Below are 14019 nucleotides of genomic sequence, written 5' to 3' on the forward strand. Positions count from 1 at the left end.
CATATAGTGTACCAGTTGTCAGCTTGCTTTCCAACACTGTTGTTTGGCGATGTACCATTTCTTTATTTCAGTTAACCGTTTAGTCTTCAACCACAGATTGTCGGTGTGATAACATCTGGGGGCCATACATGTGCTTTATTCACACTAACAGGTTTACTCATGTTCAATGTTCCATTCCTCTGTTCATAAACTCACTTCACTTCTAGTCACAGAAATAAAAAGGGTAATATATCAGTAGCAGATATATTACTCTACAATATACTTTACTGGGTTATCAGTGTGTTTAGCCATACATACATTTGACCATTGATAGTCAGGCCTTAATATTTTTTTGACATAACAAGTAGCCTGTAGTCAAAGTAACATTTCAGTTTTATTAATGATGAAGAGAGTGTGTGCCACAGAAAACAGGAGAGTGTACAGGATGTAAACGAGTGTAATGTAAGTCTTAGAAATTTAAATCAGTGGTGGGTAAGGACTGGTTAATGCTAAAGGATATGGTTGGCAAACTGCAACTGCGTAGAGTATAACAACGGTTTTCTGTATTTGTTGCTTTTTAAAAAAACAACCCACATTTTCACAGCAATGTAGTTCATTATTATTGAAGGTGAAATACTGTGCTGTCATGTCTGATAATAACATGTTGACCACAAGCTAAAGCATTTTGATCATGATGTGAAGCTGGCTTTGTCCTTGAAGTGTTACCAAAACATTATCTAAAAGATAAAGATTATTTTTGTATTTTGAAATGGGGTTGTACAAATTGTATAAATTTGTTCTCATCATTATTACCCAGAGGTTAACTGAAAGTAGGAAACACAGGTTACCATTGCTGTTTACATGGGATTCCCCTTCCTTGATATACCTCTCTGAGTCATTTAAGATTATATTCAAAGAATCTTTAGTCTTTTTTAATGTCTTATTTCTGTTTCAAACCATGAAACTTGCTGGTACATAACAGAAAGACTTATGATTTGGACTGCAGGTCAAATATAGTAAATTTCTAAATGAATATAACAAAAACCTGGGGAGTCCCAAATGGCTTTAACGAGTAACCATTACTAAAAAGGTCACATGGACAAAGAAACCTAGAAATATAAGGAATGTTTCCTGTAATTTAGCCTCTATAAATTGTGACTAATTCAACTGTTGATTTTATTCATGGTTTGTTACTAATCTAAATAAATGATGTAAAACATCAAATTGTGTTGTTTGGTTGTTTTTATGACGTAATTTGAATGACTGCAGTGACTGACTTACTGTTTGATTTAGAACATGAGACTTGGGGTCTACATGTATACGTCAAAGAACTTTATTTACAAATAAAAACATACATTATCTAAAGATAAGTCAGAGACCAAAAATAGGATGATATATCAAGCATTGGCTTAGTTTGATTTGACTTTGATTTAATGATTTTGTTAATTGTTTTATTGAATATTTTAATGATAGAGCATGATTATTTATAATATATATTTTTGTGTTTACATAAAACGATAGACAAAACTAAGTATATGTATAGTTTGTGAAATTCAAGTAATCACTAATATTAGTTTTTGAATCATTATGTTACATGCTTTGTAGTAGAGAGACAGAGAGAGAATTGATTCCAAAACTGTGTTTTATGAATTAACAACCAAAAGAAGACATACTCCACGACAGAGAACAACGAATAAAGAATAACATATGGGAACGCAATATGAATAATCCAATCAACAACGAGGAATATGTACATACAGTCTGTGAAGAGGCTGGACGTTAAATTGCATATTTTAAATCTAGTTTCTGTAACTTTGTTTCCGCGTTGATCTCACGGTGCGTTTTGTCCCGAGCGTAGCTCCATAGTTGACTCGCTACAACTTTATTGTTTTTGAACCGCAGACAACGACGAACAACGGTCTGGCGCTGCAGCCTTTGAAATGGCGCTGATGCAGTCAAACAAGCCACTATTTACAGTTATTCGGCTGGTTTAGGTCGCTGCGGGCTTTAGTTGTCTGGTACCGTTCGAAGCGTTGGCTCGGGCCTGTGTATTTGGGCATTAGGGAGTCGATAAACAATGATGTGGTGAAGCAAATTTTTTAACAATTAACGTTGCATAATAAGGCCGCAGCTAACTCCAGGCTACCGTAGGGATTACTACGGCTTTCGAGTGCTTGGCCTTCCCGCTGCTGGATTTCGGTGAGTTGCTAGCGACAAATAGAAATGTTATTAATAAAACACGGCGCCGCCGTCTCGTTGAAATTACGAATTTGTGTCAAAAATATTGCATCATTTTAAGTTTAACTTGAATACCTGTATTGTTGGAACTATTAATTTCATAAATGTTAGCGTCCACGTAAATGCCTGGGTTAGCTACAATGTTTAGCTAGCATGGCAAACACACGGGCAGTGTGTTTACAAATATCAGTTATCACATCCTGTTGGCTCCATGTTAGATGAATCAAAAAGTCTCGTGTTTAACACCCAGATAACATATAAGATGGTTACCTCTCAGGGTGGATATTACAAAGGGTAATTTTGATCAACTAATACGAAACATTAACTAATCTTGTTAACTACTTGTGCTGGCGCCTTATTTTGCCCGTGGTTTTATTTTCACGTTGTACAAATAAGGCAAGAGGGAGATGTAGACTAAATTGTTATTGTCGTTCGTGGAGGAAATTAGTTTTCACTGTCAATTTCAAAACATTTATATAACAATACACTGACACGAGCCCATTGATTCAGGGTTTGTTGAAGGCAGTGGCGGCTCTGAGTAGTGTTCCTTACGGTTCACCTTATGTTTAAATGAGCCTTTAAATTAAAAATACCAATATTACTGTCAAATTTAAAATATTTGTTTTACTTGTGTTTTTTCCAACAGGTTATCTGGTGAATCCCAGCCATCATAATGCAGTAGTGTGACCAGCCAGATTTACAGTTCATATCAACAGAAACATTTCTCTCTCTATACCATGAATTAAGTTTTAAGTGAAAAGTAATTCTCCCTTAAATAAGTTTTGACATTTTCTCATTAATAATAATTGATTATTAACACAAACAATCAGTATGGCATCAGTGCCAGTGTACTGTCTGTGTCGTCTGCCATATGATGTGACACGCTTCATGATCGAGTGTGACATTTGTCAAGACTGGTTCCATGGAAGGTGGGTAATTTTTATTTTTAAAGCATTGACTCTGTTGCATACTCTGTTGTTGCCTGTGTTTGTTGTCTTAGTTGTAGGATTCCTGTATGTGAACTCTGCAATTGTAAAAATCAGTTACATTAATTCTCTGTAACTGTCTGATACAACTTTGTGTTGTGTAGCTGTGTTGGGGTTGAGGAAGACAAAGCAGCTGAGATTGACCTGTACCACTGTCCTAACTGTCAGGTTACCCATGGGCCGTCTGTCAGTAAGTTCAAATGTATTAACCCCTTTTTCTATTATCAAGCACACTTTATCCCATTTATTACCAGATACCACTCAGATTATGTAACCACCTGATCAATTTTTTGATATTTACATATCCCCTTTCTCAGTGCGTAAACGCCGTGGAGGGAATAAGCAGACCGATGGTGGTGCTGCAGCAGGACGGAATCCAAGTCAGCCCGTTAAGACTGGCAGTTCACAGTTTGTTAGGGAGCTACGGAGCCGCACCTTCCCAAGGTCTCCACAAGTCTCTTCCACATTCTTGTAAATGGAAAAAGATTATCTCAGGATAATATAGACTCAGTTTTTTTGCATATGTCTGTGCCTTTGTTTCTATGGCAGTGCTGATGAAGTGTTGCTAAAGCCGTCTGGAGCCCAGCTTACAGTGGAGTTTCTTGAAGAACATTCATTCAGTGTTCCTGTCATGGTACTGAGACGGGATGGGCTAGGCATGACACTTCCTCCATCATCATTCAGTGTCAGTGATGTAGAGCACTACATTGGTAAAGTTTTGATGCTTCCTATACTGTAATGCATATAGTTAATAATTTGTTTTCTTTGTTGTATTGGACATATGTTTCAAAGTCAGTTATACTTATCATTCATTTTCTAACCGCAGGAGCAGACAAAGAGATAGATGTGATTGATGTGTCACGCCAATGTGACCTGAAGATGCGGTTGGGGGACTTTATTGAATATTACAACAGCCCCAACAGAGACAGAGTGCTCAATGTCATCAGCCTGGAGTTCTCTGAGACCAGGTATGCACATATATTCTTGAGACACAGTTCATCATTATGATCCAGTGTCATTTTTACAGTGTCGTTTTACTTAAATGTTACTCCTATCATTTTCAGTTGATCCAAGAACATAAATATGAGTTAAATCAGTATAAATTATATATTTCAAATCAAACTGTGTTGGTAAGGTTGTGGTGTTTTAAGATTTAAGACAATAATTGGATTTGCTGTAGGCTCTCAAACCTGGTGGAGACTCCAAAGATTGTGAGGAAACTGTCATGGGTGGAAAATCTCTGGCCCGAGGAGTCTGTGTTTGAACGTCCCAATGTGCAGAAGTACTGTCTAATGGGAGTGAAGGATAGCTACACAGACTTTCACATTGACTTTGGTGGTACCTCAGTATGGTATCATGTCTTGAGGGTGAGCATTTATTTTGTATTAATTTGTTTCAAATACTAGTATTTTTTGTATTGTTTTAATACTACTGTCTCTCTGTCTGTTGAGGGCGAGAAAATCTTCTACCTGATTTCACCCACACCAGCCAACCTGGCACTTTTTGAGAGGTGGAGTTCTTCATCAAACCAGAATGAGATGTTCTTTGGAGACCAGGTTGATATGTGTTACAAGTGCTCTGTCAAACAAGGAAACACCTTGTTCATACCAACAGGTAATTTGAAATGTCTCATCAGATGTTTGTAGTGACAGAATGTATATTTTTAGCAGTGTTTTGATAGTTAGACATTTCTGAATCAAAAAGTCAAAAGTCAAAAGTAAAAGACACTTCTATCATTTATATGTCTTTCAGGGTGGATTCATGCTGTCCTGACTCCAGTGGACTGTCTGGCCTTTGGAGGAAACTTCTTGCATAGTCTCAACATTGACATGCAGCTGCGGTTAGTTTTCCCAGGACTGTTAATCTTATCATTGTGCTTTCTGACTGAAATGGTCTTTTATTTTCAATGTAACTTGGTCTCCTTTGTCTCTAAGAGATACAAAGTGACTGGGAATTGGAAAAATAAATCAAAACTCTTGTCTTAAAAGTTATTTCATTGTGTTATAAAATTAAACTTTCAACAGAAATTTTTAATAACTTAACAGTTATTTGCCTCTCTGGTGTTATCACCCTCAGTTACCCACACATCACACTGAGTGCTTCGATTAGTTTCTCACTTCCCATTAAGTGGGAAACTATTGGTAGTATGAATACTAAACTATTAGTAGCAGTTTATATTTTTTGTGGTATTGGTCAATAACAGCTACTATTCATTTTTCTTTAGAGATGCGTAATAACTATTCATGTCTGATCCATTTTGTCTTTCAGAGCATATGAAATAGAGAAGAGATTAAGCACAGCAGACTTGTTCAGATTTCCCAACTTTGAGACTGTGTGCTGGTATGTTGGAAAGCATCTTCTTGACACCTTCAGAGGTGAGGGACACATTGGTTTATTTTACATCTTTATGTGGACTGGGTTATGCTTATGATGTCTCACTGTGATATTATTAACATTGTGATTTTTGTCTCATAGGTTTGAGAGAAAATCGCAGACACCCTGCCACTTATCTTGTTCATGGGGCTAAAGCATTGAACAATGCGTTCCGCAGCTGGACCCGTAAAGAGGTTATTATTTTGTCTTTACATTTTTGTGTTTCACTGCTTTCTGTTTTTTACATCATTGCTTGGTTCATATACTTCCATAGACTATTGTAGAGGTTAGCTTGTTAGAATATGTTTGATTTTGCCCCTTACACTTTTCAAAGTCCTTCAACAAATAAAGTCGTGGTCCAACAGCAAAATTATAATTGTCACATAAAACCACATTTATGTTTAGCAATTGCACTACATTTACTACATAATATTTACTTGCCATGGACAATTAGGTCATTTCATTCTCAACTCACAATAATACCCCACATGCCTTTGACATCATCAAACACTGTTTGCTCTCCCAAGACATTATCAGTAAAGAACCACTCAATCCCACTCTTGCATATTGTTTTTCAACCTGTGAAATTACAGCATTATCTTAGTCTCCATTTAGCATGTTCTAATATAAACCACTCTTGTATCTGTTTAAATGTGAAGTTATAGCTAGGTGCCAGGTTATGTTTGCTTTTCACAAAGATTGATAAAACTTCAGATTTGTACCAAGTAAACTATTATGATATTAGTGATGTTCTAGATGGATTCTGTTAGCTGGTATAGCTATGTGTTGTTATTGTGCCAAGTTAAATCTAACTCTGCTAAATATTCTGTAATATTAATGGTTTTTATTGCTGTACCCTCAGGCTTTAGCAGAGCATGAAGCGGAGATTCCAGAAACGATCAGCACTCAAACACTTGTGAAAGACCTGGCCAAAGAGATTCGTCTGGTTGAGGTAAACGGATGAAATGTTAGTGCATCTTTAGCTTTTTTTGTTTCCCCTGTTTTTAGTGTCTCTAAAAATTGTATTTTCATTCCCTATATATTTCATAAAATGACCAGTACTCCCTGTCTCTCTTCACAGGATATCTTCCAGCAAAACATTGGCCGCGCTGGACCGCAGTTTCCTGGCTCACCACTCTCTAAAGCTCCTCTGACAGCCTCTCAGAATTCCGGACGTCCGCCTGGAAAAAAGAAAGGACCAAAGCCAAAAGAAGTAATTGGGGGCCTTGGGCCCCCAGGAAACAAGAATAAGAGTCAAAAGGGCACGCTTAAGGCAGAGGCTGGAGAGCTGGACCTGATTGAGATCCACACCAAACATACACTCAAGAAATTTCAACCTGGCAAGTCGAAAAGCAAGAACAAGGTGTGGGGATTTGCAGAAATTATTTCAATTGGAAGTGTTAACTTGGCAAATTTCTGTGTCAAAATGTTTCATTTTCATATTTGCTTGTAAATGTTTCTTTCTAGACTGAGTTACCATTAGAAGAATTGGAAGGGAAGCTAAATAAAAGCAAACTGAAACTTGTGCTAACCAATGGAAAAATTCAAGGGTAAGCTTTATAGCAAAGTGTCTTTGCAGTACTCTAGTGATCAGATGGTCCTATCAATGCTTGTGTCTTATACCTGCTATTTCTCTGACTGCAGTAAGAAGGGTGGCAACAGCAATGGTGCAGGGGGTGCTGGAAACTACAGACATCTTGCCTTGGAGGGATCCAGTCTGTCTGACCTGGAGTCTGAGGATGAGCTGCAGATTGACGAAAGACCCCCTCCCCGACGCAAACCTCCAGGACCTAGCAAGAAAAAGAAACTAAGTGGTTAGAATTTGACTTAAAAAAATGTCTTATGAATGCATTTAATGGTGCTTGGGCTCTTGATTAAATGCAATACCTGATGGTAGGGTTTCATAGATGTAAAAGCCACTTTGTTACTCTAAGCTAATTTTTGTTTAAATGTACAACAGGTCTTCCTAGGAAGCTGCCAAGAGCCAAACCTTGCTCGGATCCAAATCGCATCAGGGAGCCTGGAGAGGTCGACTTTGACATTGAGGTGAGATCATTATGGCTACACTAGTCAGGTTTTATGGAGCCATTGTGTAGTGGCCGTTTATACCACAGTCCAAGTTCCTACAGCCACTTAATTTGCAGTGGATTTGTTTCTGACTCGTGTCCAATTATTTATTTTCTCTTGAGAAACTCAGTGTTACTCACAAGCATTCCACAGGAGGCAGGTAAACGTTTATGTCGATTTATTTGAAGACAAAAACCAAAAACACAGGTCTGGTCCAGTAACAGAATATTGCAGTCCAAATTCCGAACACTTGCTTGCTTCTTTACGCACACACGCACAGTCAAAAACCTATATATAAATATAAATCCACGCGTGCGAATTCCTCCATATCCTAACACTACTGCCCATGTGAGCTCAAATATAACATGCTTTTATCCAACACAAATCAGTTTCAAACTAACCATAAACTTGAATTTATTAACAATGTATTACATATACTACACTACATATACTAAAATGTAACACTACAAAATGACTTAGAGTGGCTCTCACACATTGTAAGTGCTGAATGGCATCTTTAAGATGGGTAACTTTTAGGTAACTCTGTTACTACACAAATACCCAGTGCAAGGTCCTTGCTCGTTCAATAGTAACATTAATATGTTTGTACGTATGTATTTAGGAGGATTACACCACGGACGAAGAGGCACTGGCTGCCCATGGAGTGAAGAGTGGTGCAGGGGGCATTCTGGACTTACTAAAGGCCAGCAAGCAAGTGGCAGGCCTGGACTCTTCAGCACTGAGGTTTGATTTCCTTGATGACCATTGATTCCTTTATTTCATTTATTAAACACTCTTATTCAGGAGGAGTTTGTGATGGAGTTTGTGATTTGAATAGCATTTAATAAAATAAATGTCCAATTTGATTTTCATGATGATTGATATTTTACAGAGGTTAAATGATTGCTTAACTCTCTTCTCTTCTCAGTGAGGAAGCCCCAGCCTCTCCTAGTACTCGTGATGCCATTCAGGGTATGCTCTCCATGGCCAATCCCCCTTCCTCTTCCTCATCCTCATCCTCCTCATCTCCCTTATCTTTATCTGGAGGCCTGACAGAGGGATTAGGAGTGGTCAAGGGAAAGGGTGGCAAGGCTGTGTGGGTGACTGGAGGGGTCAAAAAGACAGGAAGTTCTGAGAAGAAACCTGTCATCCAACGGCCTGGGAAACGGCCAATTAAAAGACCAGCTCGTCACATTAGTGAAGAGGACAGTCCAGATGAGCAAGAAACTCTGGGAACGTGTTTTAAAGATTCAGATTATGGTAAGCAATCCACTCTGTGATTTATACCTTCTCCTCTATAAACACTACATTTATAGCTTGTATAGGTTCATTAATTGAACCAATTAATAATTGTAGTAATCTAATTTTCAAGTTTACCCATCTTTGGAGTCTGATGAAGAGGACCATGCAAATAAGGCTAAGATGAAGCGCAAGAAGAACTGGGATGACACACCATGGAGTCCTAAAGGTACCTGGTTTAAACATAGCAGCAGGGCAGGTCATATGTTTTTCCTCTTTCTTAATCGTTGATCTTTTAATTTCTTTTCATTTATAGCCAGAGTGATGCCCACTCTTCCCAAACAAGAGCGACCAGCCAGGGAAGGGGCGAGAGTTGCATCTGTAGAAACTGGTCTCGCTGCTGCTGCTGCCAAGCTTGCACAACAAGTGAGTTGGGGGGGGGACGATCATCACAAGTAGACACTGAAAATATTAATGGGGAGTTCTGTCTAACTCCATTCCATAACTTTTTACAGATTGTTTTTACAGGAGAGACAATAAATCTGCAATACTGTGACAAACTTAACAGAAATATATCAGTCAACTTAAAAATATGTGATCCCTACTCATCCATATCACAAAAAAATGACTACAGATATACAGGTGATATTTTTCACCCAGTGAACTGAAATCCATCCGTTGCTGTGTAATATATCGGTATCATATAAATTAAAAATAATTACTGTTTGTGTGTTTGTTTTTTCACATTTATTTATCATTTAGGAGCAGCAAAAACCTGCTAAAAGAAAGTATACCAAAAAACAGCGACCTCCTGCTCCAGTAGTCACTCCTCCCCCTGCTCAGACTGAGCCAGCACCACCATCCCCTTCACCAACCCCAGAGTCTTCAGGAGACTTCAGCCCAGAGAGCAAGATGGATTATTACTCCGCTAGTCTTCTGGACCATGAATACACAGCGGGACCAGGACCTTTTGGTTCCGGAGGCCCTAGAGGTAGTGGAGCCATGGCCCCTGGTGTGTTCCTCACTTCACGCCGACCTTCCCTGTCTCCGCAAAACAGCAGCTCTCTCACTGGTGGATCCCCTGCAAGTTCAGCCAGCCAAGGAACACTGGGAGTTGGTCAAGGTAGGCATAAATGTCCTAATATTGACAGCACTGTTGCATTTCTCCATGATGGAATTCTGATCTGTTTTTCCTTTCCACTTCAATTTAGGGAAACGTCCAAAGAAAGGACTTGCAACTGCAAAACAGAGACTTGGAAAAATTCTGAAAATTCACCGCAATGGCAAACTTCTCTTGTAAGCGATGTTGGAAACATGGGAATTAAGAAAAAACATTTTGTGATAGTAGGTCTGAAGGAAATACAAAGAGTAATCTATATTTTGTACTTTAGATAAGTTTGTTTACTGTTCTCATCTTAGTTGAACCTCATTATGTGTTGTCCAAGTAGTCGGCCCAATCGGAAGCCTGTTTTAGCACTCCACTTTCTTACATCTGCATTACATTTGCAGACACAGCTCTGATTGTAAACAAATCACTAAAATCTTCTAGACACACATTCACTGTGGTAAAACACAAAATCACATATAACAGGAAATTGTGAAGTGTTTTCAAATGACAGGCTGACAGTAATTTAACTAACTAGTTTGACCAGCATAATAAACAAAACCGATTGTTTCTTTTGTTTATAGATTTTTGCTATTTTTAGAGACTGTATTTATGCAAATACATTATACTGTCCATAATAATTGTTTTAAAGGGAAAGAAAACACAGTCATTCAGTTGTAATGTTATATTTAGCTGTTAATTTTTACCTCAAATTCTTGTGTGGTGTGATATCCACAGCATGTCAATCTTTACACTTAACACAATTTTGCAAAAAGCCAGTGGTCAGCACCCTGTATGAAGATGTATTTATGCTTCAAATTTGTGTTATATTACTCATTTTCATTCATACAATGAAGTGTTATACATCAAATAGGAAGCTGTAAACAAATGCCAAGAGTAACATACATTTTTATTTATCATATTTATTTATCAAGACAACGCTTTGCAATTGTTAAATCAGTTTTAATGTAGTATGTTTTTATCACCTCATCTTTTTGGTCCCTACTTGATTATTTTCAAGGGTTAGGGTTAACCCTAACCCTAACCCTCAACACATGCTAAAAAAAAATTTTCTTTGGCTTTATTATAGTTTTTTTTTTTTTTTACAGTTTAAGTTGACAGTGTAAATATTTGTAAAATGTGTAATTTATATAGCTACATTGGAAAAGCAGAAAAAAATAGTATCCTGCAGGATCCCATAGTCCATTGGGACAGATATAGACATGTGCTTGCTTTCCACAAAATGTACTAGTGAAAAAATGTTAACACAAAATGTAGATTTAATTGTGTGAAAATTTGTGAAGTTGCAGAACATGAATTTCTATGTAAATATATGTTGTAATTTAAGTTTTTTTATAGTTCAAACACTTTGAAAACTTTCTTAACATAACTTGTACATGATACATTTCTGTATTTGGAAAATATCTTCAATAGTTCTTTTTTATATTTGTATGCGGTAATTGTCATGCTTGGTGTGTCATGTCTTGTTAGCATTATATTGCAAGTGTGCTGGAAAAAAATGCCCTTGTTCAATAACATCAATTTAGTTTTATATTAATTATTGTTGATATTCACTCTTGTGTTTTTGTGTGTATTGTGTTTCAAACATGATGTGTTTAAATACAACCTGGAAAGATAAAATATACCTTGGGCAAAATTTCTTTTCATTGAATTTATTTGAGGAACGCCAAGTCAGAGTGCATGACTCATGGGTCAAATGAATGGTACTCTGTTCACTTCATTGGACTGGAGAGCTTGGTTTTCATTTCTTTCACAAATTTTATTTATTGGAAAGTTTCACAGAGATACATAATTTTGTGTTGTATTAAACACATCTACAGTTAATGACTTTTTCAAGTAAGAGCACAATAACAGTGCAGTGCAACAGCTTGTGTCCAGTTTGTCTCAGGGTTATGTGTATAAATTACTGTTGAATTAATTTCACTTTACATTTACAGTTCTCCATTTTAAAATGTCGTTTGGAATGGGGAGCTAAAGGCATTTGTAATTAAAATGTCCAATCCTTACATTACAATTGTCTATGAATTGTGATCCACTTTCATATTAAACCGAATTAAACTATATTTTCACAAACATAATTTTGCTGTGTGCTTTCGTGTGCACATCAAAACATACGGTTGAATCTGGAAATACCAGTTATGCTCTGCTCCAGACTAAAAAAAACGCCAGTACTGTTCTACAACGATTACAAGGGAGTGCCCTGGGTAAACGCAGCAGCAGGTATTCTCGCGAGATCCACACTGTCCTACCAGTCGCCAGTGCAAGATGGAGAAGCGAATGTAACACGCATCCGAGGTAAGCCGAAATACTTATTCCAGGGAACTGGCATGGGTTTAGATTAGCCGGTAAAACTCATTCTCCGCCCTACAAACTACTTACACTAATTCACCCCGTCACTGTAGTGCGAGACTTCAAACCTTTGTCTTTTTAAGGGTGTAGTGGGGATCTTTAGCAAACCGCCATTTTTAATTTAGCCATGATCCCCACTGATAGAGCATTGTGCGGAGCTCTTACTGCCAACTAGCCAGGCTCGCGCGAAACCCTCAAGCACGCACACGCAGCGTCATGTCCACTGTGTATGGGTATGTGCGCCTGTATAACTACAAGTCAAAGCGGTATCCTCGTCCAATGGACCCCCGCGTTCCACGAGAATAGCCGGTGAGAAGTGAAATGTGTGTCAGACTGCAGATGTGACTTTTCCTAATCTGCTAACGTTAGCCGCCGGAGCACAATTTGAGACTAAGTAACAAATGTTAGCATAAACTGCTAGCGAACCTAGCCAACGTCACCTCACCAGCTTTCAACTTTGCTAGCGTTAACGCCGCTGATGACTTTGCTGTAAGTATCGACCTAAACAATACTGACAAGCTGTGTGATCTGATTTGACATGGTTACAGCTAACTAAGCTAACTTGGGAACTAGACGATTGAGGGAGGGAAATCATGTCAGTCAAACTACGACCATCGATGTGTTATAATGTAAATCATTTGATGTGTTCAGAACGTCAGTAAATGATAATTAACATCGATTTTCATCAATCAGTTTTTAAATACAATTATCCAAAGATGTCGTAGTTTGTATACACATAGCATCTGTCTGATAGGGGTTGAATCCTTGAAAAAAACAGCTTCGATGTCATCAAATAAAACCAACTAAATGTTTTAACACATTTAGTGAACCTGGGATACTTGTCAGCATTACTGGTGATTCTTTCATCTGTGACAGTGCTCATAGCAATGACGTTTGGTCGCCGGAAATACAGTGCACGCTCACATTTGTTGGTTGATCTTCAGGGAGCTACTAGATCCTTACACAGATTGAGTAATGTACTTAGGGCTGTACGATGTACGACACTTGTGATTTGTGATAACACCCAATATTGCAATAACGACATGACTTGCAAATAGAGTAAACATTTACTTAAGTATTGAGTGTTAATGTCTTTGTGCTTTGGGTTTGCTGCTAACAGACCCAGACAATTGGTATGCTGATCTGGAATAAAAATAACTGCTATTATTTCAATCCAGCATGGTTATACTAAAAAACTTGTTCTGCTATCTAGGCCTGTATTACTAGGGTTGATGAAATAAATACACATCTGGTGTAAACTTAATTCTATATGGCAAGTTCTTGGCCAAGCAAAAGTAGCACTAGGAACAATGTACAGCAGTTTTGCTGTATGATTATATCCCTTATGTTATGTATACTGTCCATGGTGATATCACAGTGTCCCTGACATGGTAAAGGGCTGTCTGAATTGAACAGTCTGAATTGATGTTGGTTGAACTTGAAAGACAGTGAGGAGTTTGTAACCCCAGAGGACATCCACAAAGACACACAATACACAAAATGTCTGGTAAACAGTATGTAATTAATCTTTATATATGTATATATATATGTGTGTGTGTGTGTGTATATATATACATAAAACATAAAATAAAAAATGTATATGTAAAAATGTATGTATATGTATATATATATATATATATATATATATATATATATATATAT

The 14019-nt window shown here is 37.6% G+C and overlaps 2 protein-coding genes across 12 annotated transcripts in view; both read left to right on the plus strand.

The window, feature by feature from the left end:
* The first annotated feature begins 1855 nt into the window (after nucleotides 1-1855).
* On the plus strand, nucleotides 1856-11644 carry phf8 (PHD finger protein 8). 2 transcript variants are annotated; one of them, XM_044038655.1, is made up of 22 exons: nucleotides 1856-2178; nucleotides 2864-3146; nucleotides 3308-3405; nucleotides 3521-3647; nucleotides 3753-3913; nucleotides 4030-4171; nucleotides 4384-4570; nucleotides 4655-4817; nucleotides 4956-5043; nucleotides 5472-5578; nucleotides 5679-5770; nucleotides 6439-6528; nucleotides 6658-6939; nucleotides 7044-7126; nucleotides 7221-7390; nucleotides 7537-7622; nucleotides 8266-8387; nucleotides 8572-8903; nucleotides 9016-9111; nucleotides 9199-9308; nucleotides 9645-10005; nucleotides 10094-11644. In XM_044038655.1, the coding sequence occupies exons 2-22, from the start codon at nucleotides 3049-3051 to the stop codon at nucleotides 10180-10182; spliced, it is 3084 nt and encodes a 1027-aa protein (XP_043894590.1). In that variant the 5' UTR covers nucleotides 1856-2178; nucleotides 2864-3048; the 3' UTR covers nucleotides 10183-11644. The 2 variants fall into 2 exon arrangements, with proteins under 2 accessions (XP_043894590.1, XP_043894591.1); XM_044038656.1 differs by having other exon boundaries at nucleotides 3308-3393.
* A 598-nt stretch (nucleotides 11645-12242) lies between these two features.
* huwe1 (HECT, UBA and WWE domain containing E3 ubiquitin protein ligase 1) overlaps nucleotides 12243-14019 on the plus strand; it is a 38907-nt gene continuing 37130 nt past the window's right edge. For 9 of the 10 annotated variants that reach the window (XM_044039264.1, XM_044039274.1, XM_044039268.1 and 6 more), the window contains exon 1: nucleotides 12243-12303. The gene's annotated coding sequence lies outside the window, so the exon portion shown is untranslated. Of the gene's footprint in view, nucleotides 12304-12579; nucleotides 12667-14019 lie in introns of those variants that run through there. The other variant, XM_044039265.1, reaches the window with a different exon arrangement.

This window comes from Solea senegalensis, linkage group LG11 (assembly GCF_019176455.1).
Source record: "Solea senegalensis isolate Sse05_10M linkage group LG11, IFAPA_SoseM_1, whole genome shotgun sequence".
In the NCBI taxonomy this organism is placed as follows: domain Eukaryota; kingdom Metazoa; phylum Chordata; class Actinopteri; order Pleuronectiformes; family Soleidae; genus Solea; species Solea senegalensis.

Excerpts from the sequence above, each read along its gene's own strand:
- phf8 (XM_044038655.1), top strand. The coding sequence starts at position 3,049 with ATGGCATCAGTGCCAGTGTACTGTCTGTGTCGTCTGCCATATGATGTG. Across the intron at positions 3,147-3,307 it reads CAAGACTGGTTCCATGGAAG|CTGTGTTGGGGTTGAGGAAG; the intron begins GTGGGTAATTTT and ends TGTGTTGTGTAG. Across the intron at positions 3,406-3,520 it reads GTCTGTCAGTAAGTTCAAAT|TGCGTAAACGCCGTGGAGGG; the intron begins GTATTAACCCCT and ends CCCCTTTCTCAG.